This window comes from Melitaea cinxia, chromosome 6 (assembly GCF_905220565.1).
Source record: "Melitaea cinxia chromosome 6, ilMelCinx1.1, whole genome shotgun sequence".
NCBI lineage: Eukaryota > Metazoa > Arthropoda > Insecta > Lepidoptera > Nymphalidae > Melitaea > Melitaea cinxia.
This window is the reverse complement of record NC_059399.1, coordinates 14088890-14112189: the sequence shown is the minus strand read 5'-3', so window position 1 is coordinate 14112189 and position 23300 is coordinate 14088890. Positions and strand designations below refer to the sequence as shown.

Genomic DNA, 23300 nt, shown 5'->3' with positions numbered 1-23300 from the left:
TTTTAAAGATCATGTGTTTTTATTACATGGTAATTATTTTTTTTTAAATTATAATGTTATGTCTTTGAAGCAAAGAAATATATATATTCGTAAAAAAGTTTGCACTAATCTTAGAAAGTAATGTTAAGTTTTATGATACCTCTCTTATTTATTAAGTTAACAGCAAAAGTTGTCCAATTCCAGAATTATTGAAATGATAATAAAGAAATAATTGCTCTAACGACGTCACGGTAAGCTTTTTTGGCACAATATACCTATATATATATAGAAAATAGGAAGAAACCTTTTTTTTTGAATATCATATCAAAAATTGAACGCTCCAGCGGGATTCGAACCCGCGTCTCCGACTGACCAACTTCGTTTTTGATATGATATTCAAAAAATGTTTAGAATCCCTAATGTGTGGGTAACACAAAAATAAAATCGTACATAGGAAGAAACCTGGTTGGGACGGTTAAAAAGTATCATACTTGGTACATAAATAAATAGGCAATCAAAACAAATTAATATATTGTATCAATAAGTGGCGGTCACTTCGAAGATTCCGCAATGCTTGAAGACAAGTCTTCGAACAATGCGTCCTGCCTGTATTAACATACGCAGCCGAGACGTGGACACTGACGAAGGGACTGGTCCACAAGCTTAGGGTCGCTCAACGTGCAATGGAACGGGCTATGCTTGGGGTTTCTCTCAAAGATAGGATTAGAAATGAGACTATCCGCGAGAGAACTAAAGTAACCGACATAGCCCACAGAATTAGCAAGTTGAAGTGGCAGAGGGCTGATCATCTGTGTCGCAGGACCGATGGCCGTCGGAGTAGACGGGTTTTAGAGTGGAGACCGCGTCTTGGCAAACGCAGTGTGGGACGTCCTCCGGCCTGTTGGACCGACGATCTACGTAAGATTTCCGGTGTAGGCTGGATGAGGATTGCGGAAGACCGGGATGTCTGGCGCGAACTTGGGGATATGTCCAGCAGTGGACTGCCATAGGCGAAGTGATCAATAAGTGTGAAAGAATCCATATCCGATAATAAGTAGTCTAGTCGGCTAAGTTGTTTTTGTTGTTATTTTTTATACCACTAACTTCACTAACGTATTTACGGTCTGCCTGATCGTAAGTGGTTATTGTAGTCTACGGACGCCTTCAAAACCCCACGCTTCCCTTTTTCTTCGCTGGGAAATGCATTTACGCACTAGCCGCCCTAAACTTCTCTTTTTACGTGGGGAAAATCCTCAGTAATATTAAAATAACCGCTTTTTAATAAATATTGCATATGGATGTATACACGGTACATATATCAAAATAACATTTTATACAATTTTTGTCTGTCTGTCTGGTTGTCTGTTTGTTCCGGCTAATCTCTGAAACAGCTGGACTGATTTTGACAGGACTTTCACTGGCAGATAGCTGATGTAATAAAAAGTAACTTAGGCTACTTTTATTCTAGAAACTTATTTATTTTATAACTCTACGAACTGAACAATAACTTTTTTGTTAATCTCCACGCGGACGAAGTCGCAGGCACAACTAGTTTATAGTAAAAATCCTTCTAGGTCGTAGCGTGAAAGGCGAACTGTCTATTGCGAATTGACTCGTAGTACTTCGCTTTCATCAACCTGAGATCGATCGACTTATCTGTCCTCCAGCTTCGCCCATACATTCCTTATACGTATGTACGTATATTTTGCCATTTTTCATATGGTATGTAAGGCCGCGTTACTTAAAAAAGTTCAAAAAATTGTTTAATTATAAAATAATATATTCCTTCAGATAAGATTTATTAAATCACCAGAATATATAAATATTTTTTTTTTGCTTAGAACGTATAATATAATTTTTCAAATTTTTATCAAACATACTAAAAGTATGCAATGGAAAATCATCGTCATTTCAATGAGCTAAAAATTTTTTTGAAGTAAAACTTCTTTATGCACGCTTTACTTGGGCAGTAAGCTGGTGAATACGTGATGAGAGCGTTACGAAAAGTGTGACCGGGCGAGGCGAACGGAGCAAGAGAGAGAGGTGCGAGCATACATTTTTCTCTCTTTCTCCCATAGCCAGTTACGTTTCGTATATAAGACACAGAGCAGGTCTATTGTGCAGAAGTTTTACTTCAGTCGTGTGGTCTAAGCACACTAGTTCTTTGTTTTTATTGGAATTGTCACTTTGATATATCAATAATGGCACATCTATGTGGCAAATGCCATAAATATTTTTAGTATTATATTTGTGCCCTGAAGAATTTTTATATTACCTAAGAGGCCAGCATTGAAGGTACTCGTATAATGTGCTAGGAAATTAAAAATTACTAATTTCGTAACCTTAGCGAGTGATAAAATATCTTATTGAGTAAACCAAAACCCACGTATATTGCAGTTGACAGGTTTGTTTACACGTTGCAAATGCTTCAAAAAAATTTACGGTTTGTGTAATCATTTATACGTGGTAGACGAATGTGGTACTAGGTTGGTTAGCAAAAAAAATATTAGCCATATAGATGTTTTTCGTATTCTGGGCGTTTGTGCTTGTTTGTTTCTAGACCTCCGACACTTAAGCGTTTATTTATAAACAAGTAAAAAAAAATTAACATAATACAACTGTGACCACGTCTCAATGAGTGCCGTTTGAAAATGACCTAATAAGTGGCACATTTGCAGGCGAGTACGAGTAACTCAATAAGTTGCATTCATGTGTTCGGTTGTAATTCGAGTGTGATTGTATCTGTGTCAGATCTGAATGGACCATGACCCGTCTATTGGCTTTAACAAATATTAGTTCATTACCTTTAGCTATATTTCCACATTTAGTTACTATGTAGATTTTAAGAGTTTACCTAACCGTCCGTTATTAGGCATTTATTAAATTTTGCATAATATAATAATAATTATGATTTGATGTTTATTTAGTAATTTTCTTAGAGGGTTATATCATTGATCCAAATTAAATTAAATAACTTTTTTATCGCTGATCATATCTACCTAATGAAGGTAAATTATTATTTTATTTATTGTATAATAAGTCTTTAAAAAATAAAATAAAATGAAAACAATTTCTTTATATATTTTTATTTAAGTCAATTAATTCATTTTACGTATTACTAGTAGTCGCCTATTGGTCGAAATTCGACTATATAATTTAGCCACAACCTAACAATAAACATAAGAGTATATACGCGTGTGTGTGTGTATGTTAAATACATGATAGAGTGTGTAATATTTTTTGATTGATTTATTGTATTTTTATACTTACATAAAAAAATACTAGCATTTTGCACCTTCTCTATATAAACTATAAGTTTGCTAAATTTCAAACTACTCCGTCCGCACAATTTTTGTAAAAAGGGGTACAAAGTTTTTGCTTCACGTATTAATGTATGGATAAATTTATATTTAGGACATCTATTTTAAACGCATTAAAATAATTCTGTTAGTTCAATTCACACACAGCAGAAATGAAACTTCTGAAAAGTTGGTAGGAAGAGAAGCCGTTGTGATTTGTTTTATTGACGATGATCACGGTCTCGTGAAAAAGGTCGTAAGCGCCATGCAAAACGCATCTTTTAAACACGAAGGTATTCTATCTCATTTTTTCCGATACATTACGTTTTATCTTGAAGTATTTTCGTTTCATCGAGTTTCAAATCACAACAATTCTAAAAAAGTTTCACTTTTAATATTAACAATATGTGTAAATACCTACATATATAGTAACTTATCCGAGCAAAGTGTTTTGTGAAACGATTAAGTAACATAACATGAACAATTTCAGAAACTTTCAGCTTCATTGTATTATTCAAACAAGCATACATTAGAATAATTTAACCTGTCATTTTTTAAACCATTAAATATAATAAGAGGCAATAACTAAAACTGAATGGTTATTGCATAAAGGCTTCTTTCGTGCCGGATCTAGTTCTTGTGATAATTTGATAAGGTATTATGTGTTACATTAATTATGTCACCGAACTGCCGCCGGCGTTACACTCAACACGTGTGTTGTAAGTCGGTTAACGTGGCTTAGGGGACCGACGACGGAATTAGGAGCTGTCTATACTAATCGCATTTCAGTGCGTTGTTTTGCGACGACGGCGGTTATTAGTCACTCTTACTTACTCACTTCAGCCTAAAGCCGTCCACTCCTGAACATAAGGTTTATTTTATTATTCCCAAGTTCGCGTGAAATATTCCAGTTTTCTTCAATCCTTATTCAGCCTCCGGCGGCTAACTTACTTAGATCGTCGGTCCACCTGACCAGAGGACGTCCACTACGTTTCCACACATGCGCTCTCCGCTCTAGGACATTTCTGCTACAATGGCCGGTCCTCCGAAACACGTAACTAGCCCACTTGCCTCTAGGTACTTGAATTCATTTATGTATGTATATGTATAGCTTAATATACGCATATTTCTTACGTATACTAATGCGATTAATTTTGATTTTTTCATATGAAAGGTTGAACAGATCCGCGAAACTAAGATATCGTTGTGTCAGACGTTTATCCATATACCTTAAAATTGGCGTTTGAGAGCGAATATTAAAATTAAATTTAAATGTAAATTGTAATTGATAGTGCTTTTCACAGTTTGAAAGAAAGTGTGATGTCTTGTAGCCAATGATTTTCTACGCTTCAGACTGTAATATCCTACTACTGGGCATAGGCCTCTTTCCCCATGTAGGAGAAGGTAACCAGTAACTATGGCTATCTTACCACCAGACCACAACACTTCTTCACTATGATTTTCTGTAAACGTTGAAGTACCTACTTCCTTAGTCGAGCTGTTACAGATTTTAAGCAAAAAGTTCCTGCTGTGTCGAGCCTCAACAAATTTTATATTTTATATGCATATATCTTTATTTATCTAATAATATATAAAATTCTCGTGTCGCGGTGTTTATAGTTAAACTCCTCCGAAACGGCTTGATCGATTCTCATGTAGGGTAGGTCTGAGAATCGAACAACATCTATTTTTTCATACCCTTAAGTTATGGGGGAGAGGTAAGAGGGTTAATAAAATATGAAACTTTGTGTGCATATCGGGTAGGTCTGAGAATCGGCCAACATCTATTTTTCATTTCCCTAAGTTATTTGGGGGGGGGGGGGGATATTGAGAAGGTTAATTAAATATATGGCAAAACAACGTTTGCGGGGTCAGCTAGTATTCCATAAAATTATCTGTCACTCGCATGACCTCTTACAATGCAATATTATGACCATTCAAAATCTTTCTCCTCATTATTTTACTATTACAACAGTAATGAGATGTGTGTACTCCTTTTTTTGAAGCTTAATTCAAGAATAATAGTTCTTAACATTTTGACATTAAAATCTACAATAGATTGCATATAAGGTATTTGACAAATATGCATTGTGTACGCCTTTTTGTCCAATTAGCTTCTTAACTGCGATTTACTTACATTTTATGATGCAAACGCCTCATTTATATTCTGTTGAAACTATAAAAGATGTGGGAAAAAATAAATCGTTAATCTTTTAAGTAAAAGTTTAAATGCGCTTTGAATTTAGATTGATAGTGATTTAGTAGATTTTACAAGAATTTTAAAAAATACATTATGTTTAGTAAGCGCTAGTGTCACTGCGGAAGGTTAGAAGCCTATTTCACTTTGCTGGTAAACTTTTTGGACGGCACAATAGTCGTATCTACTAGATAAAAGAGATATATTTTTTCACAACCAGTCTCCATTTTTAATGTCAAATATTTGCAAACTGATGATCCAAAATTTGCAGTTTATAAGCTTAAGTGTAACAAATCTTAAGATTCTGTTTACCTCCTGTTAGTAAATTTACGAGCAAATCATTTAAATATGGGTATTTGTATTTGAAAGTTATAAAGTTTTTGAAAGAAAACGTCTCTAAAATATCTATATTAAACTTTATTAAAATTATGAGAAATGCAATTATAATTAATTAAACACAAATATAACAATAAAATCTACGAAAAGTATAAAATAAATTAAAAAGGTGAAATCTGACGCGCTTTGCTAGGAGGCATATTTGTTTCCAACGTGATGTCGCACGCCCCACTTGTAATTCGCGTTCTTATCCGTTTTAACGAACGTGTGTACGGGGCCGGTGACGCCGCTAGTAGCTTTGTTCCCGTCATCGTAATCATAATGTTCACGCTTTGGACGATCGCTTTTTGGTCTCTCTGGCTGCTCTAACTTCGGTTGCTGGTAACGGACTGGAATTTATTTTTAATTTTAGACTAGGGGTCGTCCATTAATCATCTTATGTTTATTAGCAACTTTTAAATCCCTTTTCCCCTTGGTGACATGTGGTGAGGTTTTAGAATAACCCTCCCCCCCCATACTCAAAAATCACGTATTTTAAATGTGCAAAATAATTGGAATATTATTTTACGATGTTTAGGTATAATTATATTAAATTTTGCATAATTAATCGTGATTCAAATTTCTAGACGGACATCATCAGCGTTGCCAAGTGTTTGTTGTTTGGTTTTGGCTTAGAAATTGCGCACACAACGAAAAATAAATACATGTGATTTAACATTACAATCTCTCCTTGTGATAATTCGATAGTTATACCTATATCTTATGTGGCATAGCTTGATGTTTTATAGACTTAAGTCTCTTATATTGACATCAAATTTTGAGATAAGCACGCTCAAACAAATGTTAAGCAATTGCATGAAGTATACGTATAAATACATAAATATTAAGTAGCAAAAACATACAAATGAAGAGTTAGAATACAAATAATACATACGTGGCGGTATAATATGCCTATGTGGTACAGGTGCGAACCTAGTGACACGTAGTCCTGGAGGGAGAGGCGCCCTTTGAACTGGGTAGAAGGGAGTTGACCACGCTAATGTGGTGACCATCATACACGCCAGTAAGATCTAAAATCAAAATAATAAAAGAATAATAATTATTCACGCAAGTAAGATTTAAAATCAAAATAATAAAATAATAATAATAAAAATTATTATTTATTATTTCTTTTATTCAATATATTTTCTTTTGATTACATTTTTAAATATATTTATAAAAAAGACAAATAAAAATATTTAAAAATATAAAAATAGTAGTCCTCTGATGGCAGGTTGAGGCCCAGGCCACCGGTAGTTAAGGTTCCAGGCTGAGGAACCTCCTCACGATGCGGGCCGTTTCAAGCAACACTGCCTTTAGAATCTCACCCTTGATCCAACAGTCAAGTGAGAGTTTCTTAAGGTGTTGGTCGAAACTCTTCGCTAATAGACCATTAACCGATACAACAATAGGAACAATTATTGTTGAGTCTACATTCCACATGCCGGTAATCTCGTGGGCAAGGTCTAAATATTTACTTAATTTTTCTTTTTCGGCCTTTACGGGATTATCGTCATGTGGAACTGTAATGTCAACAATAATTGCTCGGCGCGCTGATCGGTCTACTAGGACTATATCAGGTTTATTGGCTGCAATATTATTATTTATTATTATTTATTATTATTATTACACGTGTAATAAATATATATTTTTTATAGATCTGTGTCAGAATTTATTTAAAGACCTTTGTTGTAACTTTGGTAAAAAATTATAGGAAGTCTTATTGATTGTTTCTTTATTGATTGGATTTCTTATAGGAATCAGTTTTGTTATAATTGCTATTCATTTATGATAGATTTTATTTTGACACACGACAGCTATAAAAGTAATAGGCATGCTCATATATTTTTACCAATTTTATTAATAATAAACATTTCATATATTTTTATAAACTTACGATATACCACAAAAATTGTAGTATATGTACGTAACAATAATACACCACGGAAGTTGCCTTCAGAACTAGGTAGAGTCAGATGAATGAACACATGTTTATTATTTTCTATTAATAAGTTATGTTAATAAAATAATTATTTTTTTCGGTTATTCGCAATAACTCACACCGCAACTCATTACATAGATAAAATATGCTATTAAGATTATTCATTCAGAAAACGAGTTGGAGAATTGAAATAAATTTAAATAAAAAACATGATTTTGTGATGTTGAAATTTAATATCTGAATCAATAAATATTAACCTATGTAATATTAATAAAAATATACTTTATTTATATATATACTTTTTAGTACAAAATAATATTTTCTGTTAAGAAAACACTTTATATTATTCACTATATTTTTAACGTCTCTCAATGAACTACGTACTTACTGGATTCCCACGTAGGGTCCTAGTTTGAAACCGGTTTTAAGTTTTACGAAATCATTACATAAAAGAAAAACACTCACCAAAATGTAGCAATCCATATCACCTGCATTCAAAATGGCAATGCTGACCGAGGTATCAAACAACCTCTTTTAAACGAGAAAGAAAACGAATTGCACTTTCTATCGATACGCTTCGATGCGTGACGATCCGCTCCAAGAGACCTATTAAAATAAATTGTCATTTACATCTTATTAGATTTTGATCAGTTTTTATTCGGAAATGAGCAAATAGATTGAAGTGTTCAAACGTAACGGACTTAATCCGGTATTATAAATGTTATATAACATTTTATAACAATTAATTGTTACTTTGTATAATTAATTTTATGGCATAATAAATAATTATACTATTAGGTCATTTTCGTTTACCAAGCTGTGCTTGTATAGGAAAATTTGGTCCTATTCTCGTCTAGTTTGACAAAGCTTTACAAACAAATAGTTGCCGATTGCTGATAAAATTATCTCACGTATAACGATATCTAACAGATAGAGAAAGTCGATGATATTAGTTTTTATTCAACTATCGAATTTCACATTATCTGACACATTTCCATTCACAACATATAAAAATTATTACTTGAGGTAAAGTTAGCCCTAAAGAAATGTTTTACTTCCCGCTGATGAGGCCCATCTAACAATGAAACAGACCCTCAGGGATCACCTCTAATCTGTGTCCTCGGGGCCTTTAGCAGCTACGATAAGACAAACTTTCCTGCATTATATATTTGTAAGGAATTTGTTTATGGGGCTTACATTTATTTGTGAAACACAATAAGCTAGTCGTTTTTTTTTTAGAACTTTTAATAAATATGTTGTATTACGATTCAGCTTCTAATATCCCACTACTGGGCATAGGTCTCTTTCTCCATGTAGGAGAAGGATTGAAACTACCAATCCAACACACGGCTCCACTGCGGCTTAGCGGAGATAACTCTACTATGAGTAGCGATTGCTATAAGGTATTTGTGATAACAATCGGGACCGAGAGCTTAAACGTTTTCTCCGAGACACGGTGGGGAGACTCACAAGGGCAGATATCTAAACCAGAAAGAAATATTTGGAAATACAAATATCCATCCCAAGCGGGAATCGAAAACGCAAACCGCCGGTGACCGCCAGAGCGGTTCTTCTAATAATATGTAGGTAGTAATAATATAGTTTGATGATACATGAAATACATAAAAGAAATTAAGTGCAAATGAGTAAAAGAAGTCAGGAAATAAAAATATGTATGTCATGCGAGAAATGTGTCGTTAAAACTACTTGGCAGTTTGAACTTATTAATAAAATATTTATAAAAGTTAAAGTAAGTCAGAAGTCAATTGTGTAATAAAAGATAAAACTCGTTATAACTCGGACAGTGTATGTATGTGTATCGGTGTAATAAAAATGTAATACTGCAGATGAAATATTTATGGAATATTTTACCTGTAAAATATAAGATATATTTTACAAAGTACCTTCATAACAATAAATGAAATTAAAAAATACTTTGCAATTTAAAATTACATTTGCTTTATTATTTAAATGAACTGCATTAAAAGTGAACACTATCACCGATTCGAAACGTAGATCCTGCAAGATATTCCGCAATTACTTTAGAAAAAAAAAAGATAATTATATTATATGAAATACAGCTTTTTTTATCATTAACATAATCTTGAACCGAATCACACTTTAGCTGCTAAGTAAATAATTCTACACTAGACATTTTGATTTTTCATTATATTCAGTTTATATAAGACTGGTTAAGATTTTTGTGTAGAAGTGTATATATAGTTCAACTCAGTTGTGGGCGCGATTATATGTGTGCGTGCCCTTGTAGGTATGCAACTTTTATGGGTGTCACAGTGGTCATCTGAGTAACATGTATTTTTGAAGTGAAACTTCTGTAAAATTGTGATAGATTATGATTAGAAACATAATCTATCACAATCAAACGATAACGCATCAATATACAGAAATAATCACATAATATATTAAGTCGGAGAGAATATGAGTCAGAATATATTGGGTATATAGTATTTTCTATTCTCGGTAAATGAAATCATTCGTAGGCTACTTTTCAGAAGTTACACTTCTAGCATGTAAGAATTTTACACATAATGTTTTTGTGCTTTTTTGCAGATACAATCTCTAGTGCTTTATCAATGTCTAGTGCTTTCAAAAATGTCTTTATTTCTCTATAAATAAATGGTTGGCGAAATTTTCTGTTGCTGTAGTTAGTTTTAAAGTTATTTATCTCTGGTTAATTTGTAAATATAGGTTTAATTTTATTTTTGTTAAATGTTGTTGTTAAAATTTTAGAATTAGTTTAATATGTATTTTATTAGTAAGACAAATGAATAAATTAAATTAAATGAAACAATATCAAATTAAGTTAACTTTTTATTTTCTGAAACAAAGTGCAGTTATTAAGTGTATTTGAGGTACCACTTGTCACGTACACACATTCGTTGTGTCTCTACAAGCTGAACGCACACATACAATGGCGCGCATGAGAGTGAGTTGAACTGTCTATAGCAACATCCTTTTTGCGACCTTTTCAAGTTATATATCACTCATTTGTATCAAACTCATTTTCGTATTTCAGACTTTTGTATTAGAATCCTTCCCAATATTTGTAAGTAACCATATTTACTTATTAAGCAAACAAAATTGCAAACACAAGTTGTATTACTTAATTTACGAAACACATTAATCGTAATACGTTACGGAATTATTGAGTTCATGTCATTTATTGGAGAAAGGACATTATTTGAATCTGACCGACTATTCGGAGTAATTACATTTTAGTAACATTTTTAACCGACTTCCAAAAAAGGAGGAGGTTCTCAATTCGACTGTATTTTTTTTTTTTTTTTATGTATGTTACATCAGAACTTTTGACCGGGTAGACCGATTTCGACAAATTTTGTTTTAATCGAAAGGTGGTGTGTGCCAATTGGTCCCATTTAAATTTATTTGAGATCTAACAACTACTTTTCGAGTTATATCTAATAATGCGTTTTTACTTGACGCTTTTTTCGTCGACCTACGTTGTATTATACCGCATAACTTTCTACTGGATGTACCGATTTTGATAATTCTTTTTTTGTTGGAAAGGGGATATCCCTAGTTTGGTACCATGATAAGGAAACCAGGATCTGATGATGGGATCCCAGAGAAATCGAGGGAAACTCTCGAAAATCCGCAATAACTTTTAACTGGGTATACCGATTTTGATAATTTTTAATTTTATGAAAAGCGGATGTTTATCATGTGGTCACATTTAAATTTTATCGAGATCTGATAACTACTTTTGGAGTAATCTTTGATAACGCGTAGTTACTTGACTATTTTTTCGTCGATCTACGTTGTATTACTCGTCGATGTAATTGAAGTCGGTTTTTTTTTTCGTTTGCGAGCAAACACAATTATTTCGATGAAATAGATTAAAATCAATGCAATTTGAAACAAAAATTCATCTTTGAAGTAAATAAATTGATGTAAGATTACATATTAGTGAAATTTAATAAATCCGGTCTTTGCTACGTTTGAAGTTGGAATGAAAAAAAAACATTGTATTGAACAAGATTGGAAAAGTAAAACAACCAAAAAAGCGATAAACAGTTACACTACGAATACAACAAGTTTTTATAACAATAGTCTCTATTTCATCATTCTGACTTTGACCTCCATAGCCGTACAAACTTATGTTTTCATTTCAAAAATCATTGTAGATTTTCTTCGAGATATTAATTTTAAAAGTTGAGCTAAGTAAGATTAATTTTGTTAGTAAATCTCTCTTCAAAATGGATGTCACGCCTAAAAAAAGGGCCAAAAATTGACAAATAACTTTCTAACATCGCGACTATTTTCTAATAATTGAAATTTTTTTATCATCGTAATAATTGAATTCAGAAAAACCGTATTTTTAGGAGAAAGAACTCTTTTGCGACTCTGTTTACCTATTTCTTTATTTATTTGTGTAACTGATCCTTCAAACTTGGAACGAAAATGTTGCTATCGTCTATTCCGCTTTAAAAAATAGTGACTCATCGCTGTCACTTAGCTTAACCACGTCCCTTGACCAGTCAAACCGTGGTAAACTAGAACGATACAATATTATACAATAAGGCCTGTGACATCTCACTGCTGGGCATAGGCCTCTTTCTCTACGTTGAAGAATAATCCATGAAGGTAAACTAGAACGCGGTGTTCAAATTAATTAATTGAAGTAAGCCCTTAAGACAAGCGTTCTAGATCTATACTATAGTAAATTAAATATTAAGTAACTCGATACATATAAATAAGCTTAATTGAAACAGGCAAATATCAATAGAATATATGAAATTACAATGTTATTTAGTTAACAGTACCACTCCGAAAAAGTCAAGCGAACGATTTTAACGTTTATTATCTGTGTCTATTCTATATTGCAGGACTATAATTAATCATTAAAACTAGTGGTCGCTCAGAGATAATTAAAAAATTAATTGTTTTAGACGACTACTCGCATCACTAAACCAGAGTGTTTGAGCGGTGCCCATTATGCTGACAAAATTATTTTTGTTTAAAACCGTAGGTCTCCATTATTGAGTTCCTACATTCTAAAGCTTAATATGCAAATAGTAAACGTATTCTCATGAACGTAACTAACAGAGCATTCTAACGTAATGTAAAAATCAAAACACCGTTCATCTATAAGCTAAGGTTAAAATTTAAAAACGCCAGATTATGTTATATAGCTTTTGTTTGTTGATTATTGCTTAATGTAATTAAATTTATAGATTTGAATGTAATTACAGCACGTCCCTGACTCTTAAAATTATGACATACTTTTCAAAAGACAAAAGCAATAAATTGGTATTTTTCAATATCTTGTTACATAGGCGATCGGTGTTTTCAATTCTTAATTATTCGCTTAAAATATTCTTTTTCAGTTATTTTAACAATCAGCATATTTCTTGAGTTTCTCTAGTTATAAACTATAAAATAACTAGCTGACCTGGCGAACTTCGTATCACCTTATTTTTTCCTGAAATATAATAATAACATAATATATCAAAATAAAATATAGCCTATCTTTTAAGTTGGATCGAACTGCACATGGTGTGCGAATTTTATTATAATCGGTTAAGTGGCTTAGGAGTCCATTGAGGACAAACATTGTGACACGAGATTTATATATATTAAGATAGGATCATTATTAAGAGAAATAACAAAATGTAAATAAAATACTCAATGTACTGGAACAGAACATTTTCTTTTTTATTATATTTCTTACTAGCTTTGCCCGCGACTTCGTCCGCGTGGAATTTAACAATAAAGTTATTGTTCAATTCGCAGAGTTATGAAATAAATAAATTTCTTAAATAATGTAGCCTAAGTTACTTCTTACATCAGATATATACCAGTGAAAGTCTCGTCAATATCGGCCCAGCAATTTCAGAGATTAGCCGGAACAAACAGGCAGATAGACGGACGGTAATAGTGTAATGCGTATACATCTATATGCAGTTAGTAAAAAGCGGTTATTTTAATATTATAAACAGACACTCCAATTTAATTTCTTTGTATAGATGTATAAATTATTAATTATTCTATTACTAATTATATTTATATATTATTAATTATATTTATTACTGGTGTTGCAGACGTCTAAAGGCTACGGTCGTGTGGCTACGGCAATAAAGAATATAGTCACTCCCTGTCTTCCCGTGGATGTCGTAAGAGGCGACTAAGGGATAACACAGTTCCACTACCACCGTGGAACTTATAAAGCCGACCGATGGAGGGATAGCCATCCAACTGTTGGCTTTGAAATACACAGGCTGAAGACGGGCAGCAGCGACAAGCGACAAAGCCAGCCCTGCGGTCACCAACCTGCCTAGTGTGGTGACTATGGGCAACACACATCAGTTAATCACATACAAATACTTAAATTTTATTTATGTATATGTATAGATAAGCTGTGAGCTATCCGAATAAAAAACATTTGTATGTTTCGTTGGCTTGATACTTGTTTATTATAACTTTAATCGACAATGTATCTACATAAAAGGATTTAAAAGAATATACCAATATCAACGAATAGGGGACGATAGTATGGGGTCCTTTAAGACAGGGATGAAAGTATTTTTAAAGGGCGTCGGCAACGCGCTTTCGATATTCCTGGCAGGTCTATCTACGATAACCACTTACCATCAGGATGTCATAAATAATAAATAAACACTTCACCTAAATAAATAAATAAATAAAAAATTAAAAATAAATAAAAATGTCATAAAAACGTTTACGTCGTCTTCCTCAACCAAAGATTGACCAGTAGTAAATAAGTCAGCATATACAGAAAATTGAGATCTCTGTATGAAATAATCTGTACCAATTGGTTAAATTCTATATTTTGCACTCAATAATAGCTTTTTGTTAGTAAGTATATTATTAACTTTAATGAAATGAAATAATAATACTTTATTTAAAGCGAAGCGTGACACTAGTTTTAAATGAAAGAAAAACTAGTTTTACGTAATTATTCAGATGCAAACAGCCTATCATCGGTTTCATTGTTTCTAATGGCTTTCGAAAACAGGAGCTGTTCTATTGTTCTTATTTGCAATTACAGCGGCGGAAGTGGTTATATAAAAATTGTTGTTATTAAACACTATTTTTAATTGGAAATCTTAAAGGCGTTAAGCGGTTTTACTTTATTGTTAATCAATAGCCAGAAACCATGAAAAAAAACAAACAATGAAAAAAAAGGTACTATATAACTGATAATGCTATAACACACAAAGATAATGGTTTCGTGACTTTTTTTAAGAGATCCAGGAATATGAAATGAAATTGAACAATAGGACAATCGTTTATGGAGAAGTAGATACTCTATTACAGTGTGTACTCTCATAAGTGTATTTTATTTTATGTATTTTCGTGTTATTACAATATTTTTTTTGCTCGCAAATGAAAAAAAACCTACTTCAATTACAATGACATGTAATACAACGTAAGTAGACGAAACAAATTAACAAACGTATATATATACGGTCGAATTGAGTAACCTCCTCCTTTTTTGAAGTCGGTTAAAAAAAGAACGCATTATCTATCAATTTAATCTGATCAAATCTGTCATCATATATCATGATTAAGCCATCGATTGTACCTGTTGCGCTGGCGGTTGCGGGTTCGATCCCCGCACATGACAAACATTTGTATTGGCCATACAGGTGTTTGCCGTGGTCTGGGTTTTTGTGCAGTCTTTGTGGGTCTCCCCACCGTGCCTCGGAGAGCACGTTAAGCCGTTGGTCCCGGGTTGTTATCATGTACACCTGATAGCGATCGTTACTCATAGTAGGGAATATATCCGCCAACCCGCATTGGAGCAGCGTGGTGAATATAAGCTCTGATCCTACTCCTACATGGGGAAAGAGGCCTATGCCCAGTAGTGGGATCTTACAGGCTGAAGCGATCAAAGTTAGGCTTTAATAAAAGCAATTAAATGCCAGCTAAATAATAGCAGAGGTAGGGCAATTTCATAATTATATTTGGTATCACACGTTAGCGTCTTCTTTGATACAATTATTATTTTACGGGCACGAAAAAGATGTTTCCATAAAGTAAGCAACAGTTTTTTTTATTATAAATAAAGAATAATAGTTATTAATTAAAACTGTTCAATTAGTCGTTTAAAATGAAAATAAAAGAATGAAAACAATTGTTTTGTTGAAAAAAGTGGAGTCATACACAGTATCGATAGCGACTGTCTCTATAAATAATCTAACGGTCAGCATTCAAGCTCACCTGCCACCAAAACCTCAAGATGTTTCAACGTCTCTTTTACTCTACGGTACTCCATTTTTTTTTTTACAAATGTATTGTGTTCGAAATATCTTGTAAAGTGATACAAGGGAAAGTTAGTGACTTCGGTAGACAAATATCACACTATTTGAAATATTTTTGTGCATATCGAATATATAAATATACTTATATTGAAATAAAACTGTGATGAATATTTTTTGACAAGTGTTAATCTGCGAATTGATATGGCATTGTTCCAGAAATGGATATCGTGCTTTCTGGTTATGAGTTTCGGATCAACTTCGTACCCAGTTAATGGTGCGTCTGTTCCTGCCCCTCAAAATGCACCGTCCACAATAGAGGCTCAAGCAAAGTTCTTTCAGTAAGATTTTTCGTTTATATTTGATACATTTGTATTTATAATTATTTTTATAGTTAGAAAGGTACTATTGTTTCCTATTTTATCATACAAGTATTGAAAGAAATAATAATAATTTAATATGTAATTTTAAAAAAATGTGAGCACTTTATGGTGATAGTTTTTTATTCTAACAAATCGAATCATTACATATGCAAGTTGAAAGCAGAATTTTAAATATGTAAATAAACATACCATTATAATTGATAAAATCAGCTGAGGAAAATTCATTAAAAATATACGAGAAAATTCTAAACATAATAAGTAAATATTTAAATATACGACTTTATCAGATTTGTTAATTGAAATGAAATTGTAGAAGTGAAATGAAATGTGACTGTCAATTTCATTCTATTGAAAAGTAACGTAACCATTACCAAAGTAATGTAACCTGGTAAAAAATGTTGAACGTTAAATTAAGATGTCTTAAATTTACGTTTAAAATTTTTTACGAACTTGAATCTTGATGAAATATAATGGATTTCGTTTAAATCAAGGTACACATTTTACAAGCTCGAAGTGAAGAGTTAAAATTTGCTTTATAGGGATTTTTTCTCAGTACAGTTGAGTCCCTACAATATTGAGTTTGGTCATGTCTGTGAGGACCCGAACAATTGGGAGCAGCGTTATGAGAAGAAAGACTTTAAGAATCACAGGGATATGGGAAAAGTATCAAGAGTTTTATAACTATCTCGCTTTGTTACCTAACTTTTCTATGTTTCTTTCTCTGTCCTGCTTGGCTTCGCTTGACTGAATGAAGATATAGGCATTTGCCTACTTCGGAAGACTTCGATCAGGGACATCGGTTGGGGAGTGAACGTCACTTCGTAGAAAGACATGAGAGATACAGACCGTCTAAAGGACTGTTTTCTGCTAAAGTACGCTGCTTCTGCTTTTTTCTGTTTTCAGTTCTCGCAGACCTCAAACTATAGATCGATAGATTAATTGGTATTTTAATTGTTCTTAAATATCGTTGACACAAACACATGATGTATACTGTGCATGTAGTTAAGTATATATGTATTTTATATCACTAATTTTGAATGTGTGTTACAAAATAAGTTTATGGCTTTATTTTCATTTTATCACTCTTGCGGTGAACGTAACAATATTTCTCACCACCATGGGTAGACTGGTAGAGATATTATAGAGATAAGTTCGCCCTTGCCAACATCCTTTGTAAAAATGATTTATAATTAGGTTTTTTAAAGTGCAATAAGGATGATGTATGATGAGCAATCGTAAATACATAGGCAGAGTTGGCAGTGAACCTACTTTCAGCTCCAGAGCTTTTGGTCGAATATGTAGCATGAGTGAAGCAATCGCAAAATTTCTAAAATACGTTCATAAAGTTTCTTACCTTAGAAACAGTGACAGTACCTGTTAAATATATTTTTGGTTTATCAAATATATTTTTTACAACCGACTAAGCTATCGATCTATATGATGTATGTAGATAGACCCTTTTTTTATTAACTTTCCGCTAGAATAATTTCTGCTTTTTTATATAATTAATAACGTTAATTCTTTTAACAAACTTAGCATAAATTTGGTAACCTTTATTTGTGACTTGAAAGGACACACGACTTAATTTTGGTGGATTATTCACGAGCTATGACTTTACTTGGAACTAAGTATAAATATAATATTAACGCATGTTTATTTTAAATTTATCTTTATTATGCATTTCATTTATATGGAAAGAAAATAATGTTTCTTTTATTAACATTAATAACAAAACCAATAAAATTAAAGAATATTTGGTAATTTTGAATACTGTCATTTAAAACAGGTAAGATGGGGAGATAAAAAGGGTGGATATGGCGAGCATTATTGGGATTTGAACCATGCGGGTCACACGGATGACAACGGTGATGACGACTACAACACTAGCTCCGATGACGGTTCTTATCACGAAGACCCTACTTCTAACGATGAATCAAATGAAAAATTACAAGCATATGAAATTGATGAATATAACCCCGATGATATAAGTCACTATGATGAAAACGGAAGAGCTAAGAGAGCAAATACAAGGGTTAAATCAAAAGTGCAAAAAAATGACAGAAATAGTAATGAAAAAGAACAACTGACCAACGAATATAAACAAAGAAACAATAAAGATGACGATAAAACCAGTGAAGAAAGTAGCGAAGAATATGTAACAGCTAGACCATTACGGGTTAAGGCAAAAGGGCGTGTTCGTAAGCCTCACGAAGCAGAAGTTTCAGAAACGAAAGAGAAGAATGATATTGTTTTGATTGTTAATCGAAAAGAACAAGATGATGAAGAAGAAAATTATAAACCGCAACAACCTAAACCTTTAGAGTCTTATGATAACGCGGAACCAAAACGCTTTGTTTCTTATGAAGGAGGTGCAGGAGTAAGACAAAAGGTTCAACACGAACCTTTACCATCGGCTTCAGTACCTAGACTATTTTTAGACCAATCTACGGGCTATATCTTTGATAGGACAACGGGACAAGCTTATGTATTGCAACCAATACATCAAAATATTGACTACAGTTAAATTAGATTAAACATCACCAAGCTTAGAATAATAAGATTTTTTTATATTATTTATTTAATAAAAGTTTTACTTAATTTTCTTTTTATTTTTCTCCTCAAATAACAATATTTAAAATATGAAACATACCTATTATTAATTCTATTTCTTAACCGTACTCTAATTATATTAGAGCTATAAAACCTTTTATAATATAAAGCTTTATAACATAAAACCTAACTGTTAATTATGAAGCACACTGGTATGCCTTACAAAGACTTTCTGATGCCTAAGCTTATTAATTATTATTCTTAGTCTACTATATGAAATCATTGCGAAATTGTAATTCACCGTACAATACCGTCACTATTACATCTAATTGTAAAACAAATATGCCAAAGCGTACTTGAGAGTTCGTCGATCTTAATTCTTTTAAAAATAATTAAGTAAATTAGACAAAAAAAAAATCGAATTGTTCTAAATTGTAAATACGTTCCACGATTAACCTAGTATGCACTAGGTATTTCGTAAATAAAAAATCTTTACTGATTTTTTTTGAAGACAAAATCATTACACAAATTTGAAGTAGGTCGTAAATAGTAATTATTAAGACGAAGATTGCTCAACGTGAAATTTTTGTGGATTTATTTTTATGAGCATTTTATTATTCCACTAAAAAGTCAACAGTATTAAGGTGATTTAAAATATTATTCATTCCACATTTATTTCTTAATATTTATTATTTAAAAACGAATAATATAAGATCTCGAATAATAAAGTTTCCAAATAAATTGAATACAATAAAAACAATACCGTTCCATGTTTAATCCTTGCTTCGTTTGTAACGGTCATTTTGTTAATAATAGTTACTTACCGTTACATGTGGGTAAGATGTTATCTAGAGATGCATCTAACTCTTTATCAGATTTTCTTTTGAATTAAAGACTCGTAAATAAAGTTTCACACGGGCACAAATCCTTGAAATAATTTTATATCTAATATTATCATGTTTAATATTTTTTGCAATAATTCTTTATATTATTCTTAAAATTATTAGAAATTTTTGTTTAAATTAATACAAAATAGTATCAATTTCAAGAACTTGAAATTTAACATAATATTTTGTTACATACGAATAGTTTTTATACAAAGTGATAAATTATAAAAAACCTTTTCTCTTTATCAAACGACTTCAATGTATGTTCAATAGAGCGATTTAATATTATTATAATGTTTTTTATCGCTCTGGACCATGTACAATAGGGACCCAGTGTATCTCCCTGAGAGGCGACCTTTCAAATTTAAATGGAAGCACGCGCCATGTTGGACAAAAAATTAGAGCAAGGAAGATCATGCGGTGAATTTCAATTCAATTGTTAAATATTTTGATAATGTTTCATCACCTCCTTACAATTATAAATATTTTTACAATCTTTCAAATATTTTAATAAAGATGAATAGAATCACGAATCACGAGTCGTAGTGGAATCAGTGACGGTTGAAAGCTTTTTGACGTTTATTATGAATACCCTGATTGCAAAGTCTACTTACCTACTTTTTTATAGCTCTAAGCAGTCATCCAAACAGATAGGCGATTTTTTTTAATTTATTAATAATTTGTTGTTTAACTTAATCGTTTGTTTCGAATTCTGTCAAATTGTTTCATTTATTGTTAAATAATTTTTAATTATTGTAACTAACAATTTCTACTTAAATAATAAATAAATATCTTATAACATACACACACGGTCGTCTGTTCCTATGGTAAGCAACTTAATGCTTGTGTTACAGGTAACAAGCCGACTAGTATAACTATTTTTTTTTTGATAAATATACATAGATATAATACATATATAAATATATAAATACAAATATTACACCCAGACTCAGGCGGGAATCGAACCCGCAACCCGCGGCACAGAAAGCAAAGTCAACTTACATAATTGGCAGAATTGGCCTATATCATATAAAATAAAAATAATAATTACTGTATAGCAAAAATGAATGTTATACTGTTATGGAATGTTATATGAGGTTCCTGATAGAAAAAAAAAATTGTTTCAATAAACGACGCGTATTAGAGTTCCTTAAACTGGCTCTCGATAAAAATGCTAAAAAAAAATTTACAACATCTGTATTATGTATTCTATAAATAAACTATTATTAAATAACTGCAAAATTTCCCACATTGCGAAATGTGCGAGTAATCCTTTACGAACGACCGTTATCATGAACCCCATAGACGGTCAAAGGATATCCCTGTCCACCCTTGCACTTTCTAACAAACCAGTCTGACCAGTTCAAGACGTGGGAATCTTGTCCACTATTACCTACTTCCTTATTCTATTACTATTTATTTAAACTCTATTTCAAGTCAATAAGGTCTATTTTGTAATTATCAAAAATTTATCATTAACTATTTGCAAGTTGCTTTATATAGAATAGCCGAAGGTGTCCTGTTTGGGTTACACTTGTCCGTTTGAGGGTGCTTTGTTTGATTTATGTATGTGATATACAGACGGAATGAAAGTTTCCAAGTAATGTACACGAAACATTTTAATTTCAGTGCAAAAGATGTTCAGAAAAAATTAACGAATCTTTAAAAAAATAATGAAATGAATATGATGTTTATTTTTAAAAACAATCAATTATATAATTATGTTGCTGTTACCTATAACACAAGCATTAAGTTGCTTACTTTAGGAACAGACGCCCGTGTGTATAATGTTTAGATATTTATTGATTTATTATTTAAAAAAAAATTGTGTTACTTAGGAAATATCTTACTAGTATAACATTTAATTATTATTAGTACCTATTAGTAATATTGCTTTTAGTATCGTGATCAAATTAAGTATCTAATATACGTATACATAATCTACATAATTTTAAAATAAAAAATATTTCGTATTTTATCACAGTGAGATTTGGTTAGCGGATACCGTGTGTCAGACAAAGCGTTGTACATTGCACATGCAAATAAAGGGTCATTTAATGTCCTTTCCCACAGGGAAGTTGTCGAACAGGTTTTTGGACGAACCCTTTAATAATAACAATATAAGGACATATAGGTCTTCCTTGTCCAATTCTTTTGTCCATAACTAGTTTGACCAGTTCGAGCATGAGAATGTCTTAGAATTATTGTTCTGCATTTTTTTTTTTAATAAATTAAGATTTAAAATACATTTGTAGTGTGCTGAGATACGTTTTGGCTCTAGTATAGTAAACTCTTTATCTAAAATAAATCTCTAATTTACGTGTACTTCATTGTACCTACAATAATAAAACTCCGATACCATATTAATTGGGCAAGGTTTCTTCTCTGATGAGGGAAGTGAAAAAAGCATCAAGCCCCATGCAGCTTCAATGCATGACACACAATTTTATTAATTTTAAGTTATATATATATTATAAATATAAATATATCTGTACTAATATTATAAAGAGGAAAGATTTAATTGTTTGTTTGCATTGAATAGGCTCCGAAACTACTGAACCGATTTGAAAATTTTTTCTTTGTTGGTGTCTACACTATTCGGGCTTGATGTACGCTATATTATATTTTCAAATGAAATTAGGGAAAAAACATTGAAATTTTTGTTAAATACCGGTGCGAAGCCAAGGTGGGATGCTAGTATAATATATTAAAACCTTGAATATAATGAATACCAAATGTGAGTTAATTATGAAAATATTTCTTTTTTCATTGAAAATATATCTAACTTCAAAAGTTCCTCGTAGACATAGTAGTAGGTAGTTGCACATTATGAATATTTAACTGCTAGTAGTACGCAAAATTTTTGAGCTATTATTTTTAAAGCACAGATATTTTATAGTTAGACGATATAGACTTAGATTGCTTGAGCTGAAATTAACGTTAACATTTTGAAGACTGTTTAAATTTAGATGCATATCTAAATCCCATTTTATAAGGAGGACAAAAGAAATTGATAGCAAATGGTACAAATTTAGATTTGCACTAACCCTATGGAAAAAAATCTCATAAAAAATGGACAGATGCAGACCAAATTCTCATACCGAGTTATGAGAGTCTACGAGATCTGTCGAGATCGAGAGAGGGAATTACCTACTAACTGGGTTTCGCAGTACTAATTTAGTTCTCAACTTATCTTAAACTGAGGTAGGGCACAGCAGGAATTTCCTGCTCAAAATATGGAGCAGCCCGACTGGGGTAGTACCTCGACCTTACAGAAGATCACAGCAAAATAATACTGTTTTCAAGCAGTATTGTGTTCCTGTTGGTGAGTAAGGTGACCAGAGCTCCTCGGGGGTTTGGGGATTGGGTCGGTAACGCGCTTGCGATGCTTCTGGTGTTGCAGGTGTCTATAGGCTGCGGTAGT

General features: G+C 32.1%; 2 protein-coding genes across 2 annotated transcripts; one reads left to right on the top strand and one right to left on the bottom strand.

The window, feature by feature from the left end:
* Window positions 1-6000: 6000 nt before the first annotated feature.
* Window positions 6001-8275, bottom strand: LOC123654758. The gene is made up of 3 exons (XM_045590642.1): window positions 8258-8275; window positions 6746-6881; window positions 6001-6200 (listed from the first exon to the last, which is right to left on the bottom strand). Exons 1-3 carry the CDS (start codon window positions 8273-8275, stop codon window positions 6001-6003), a joined length of 354 nt encoding a protein of 117 aa, XP_045446598.1.
* An 8624-nt stretch (window positions 8276-16899) lies between these two features.
* Window positions 16900-19037, top strand: LOC123654757 (protein PXR1-like). The gene is made up of 3 exons (XM_045590641.1): window positions 16900-16930; window positions 16993-17102; window positions 18226-19037. The coding sequence occupies exons 1-3, from the start codon at window positions 16900-16902 to the stop codon at window positions 18961-18963; spliced, it is 879 nt and encodes a 292-aa protein (XP_045446597.1). The 3' UTR covers window positions 18964-19037.
* The last annotated feature ends 4263 nt before the right edge of the window (window positions 19038-23300 follow it).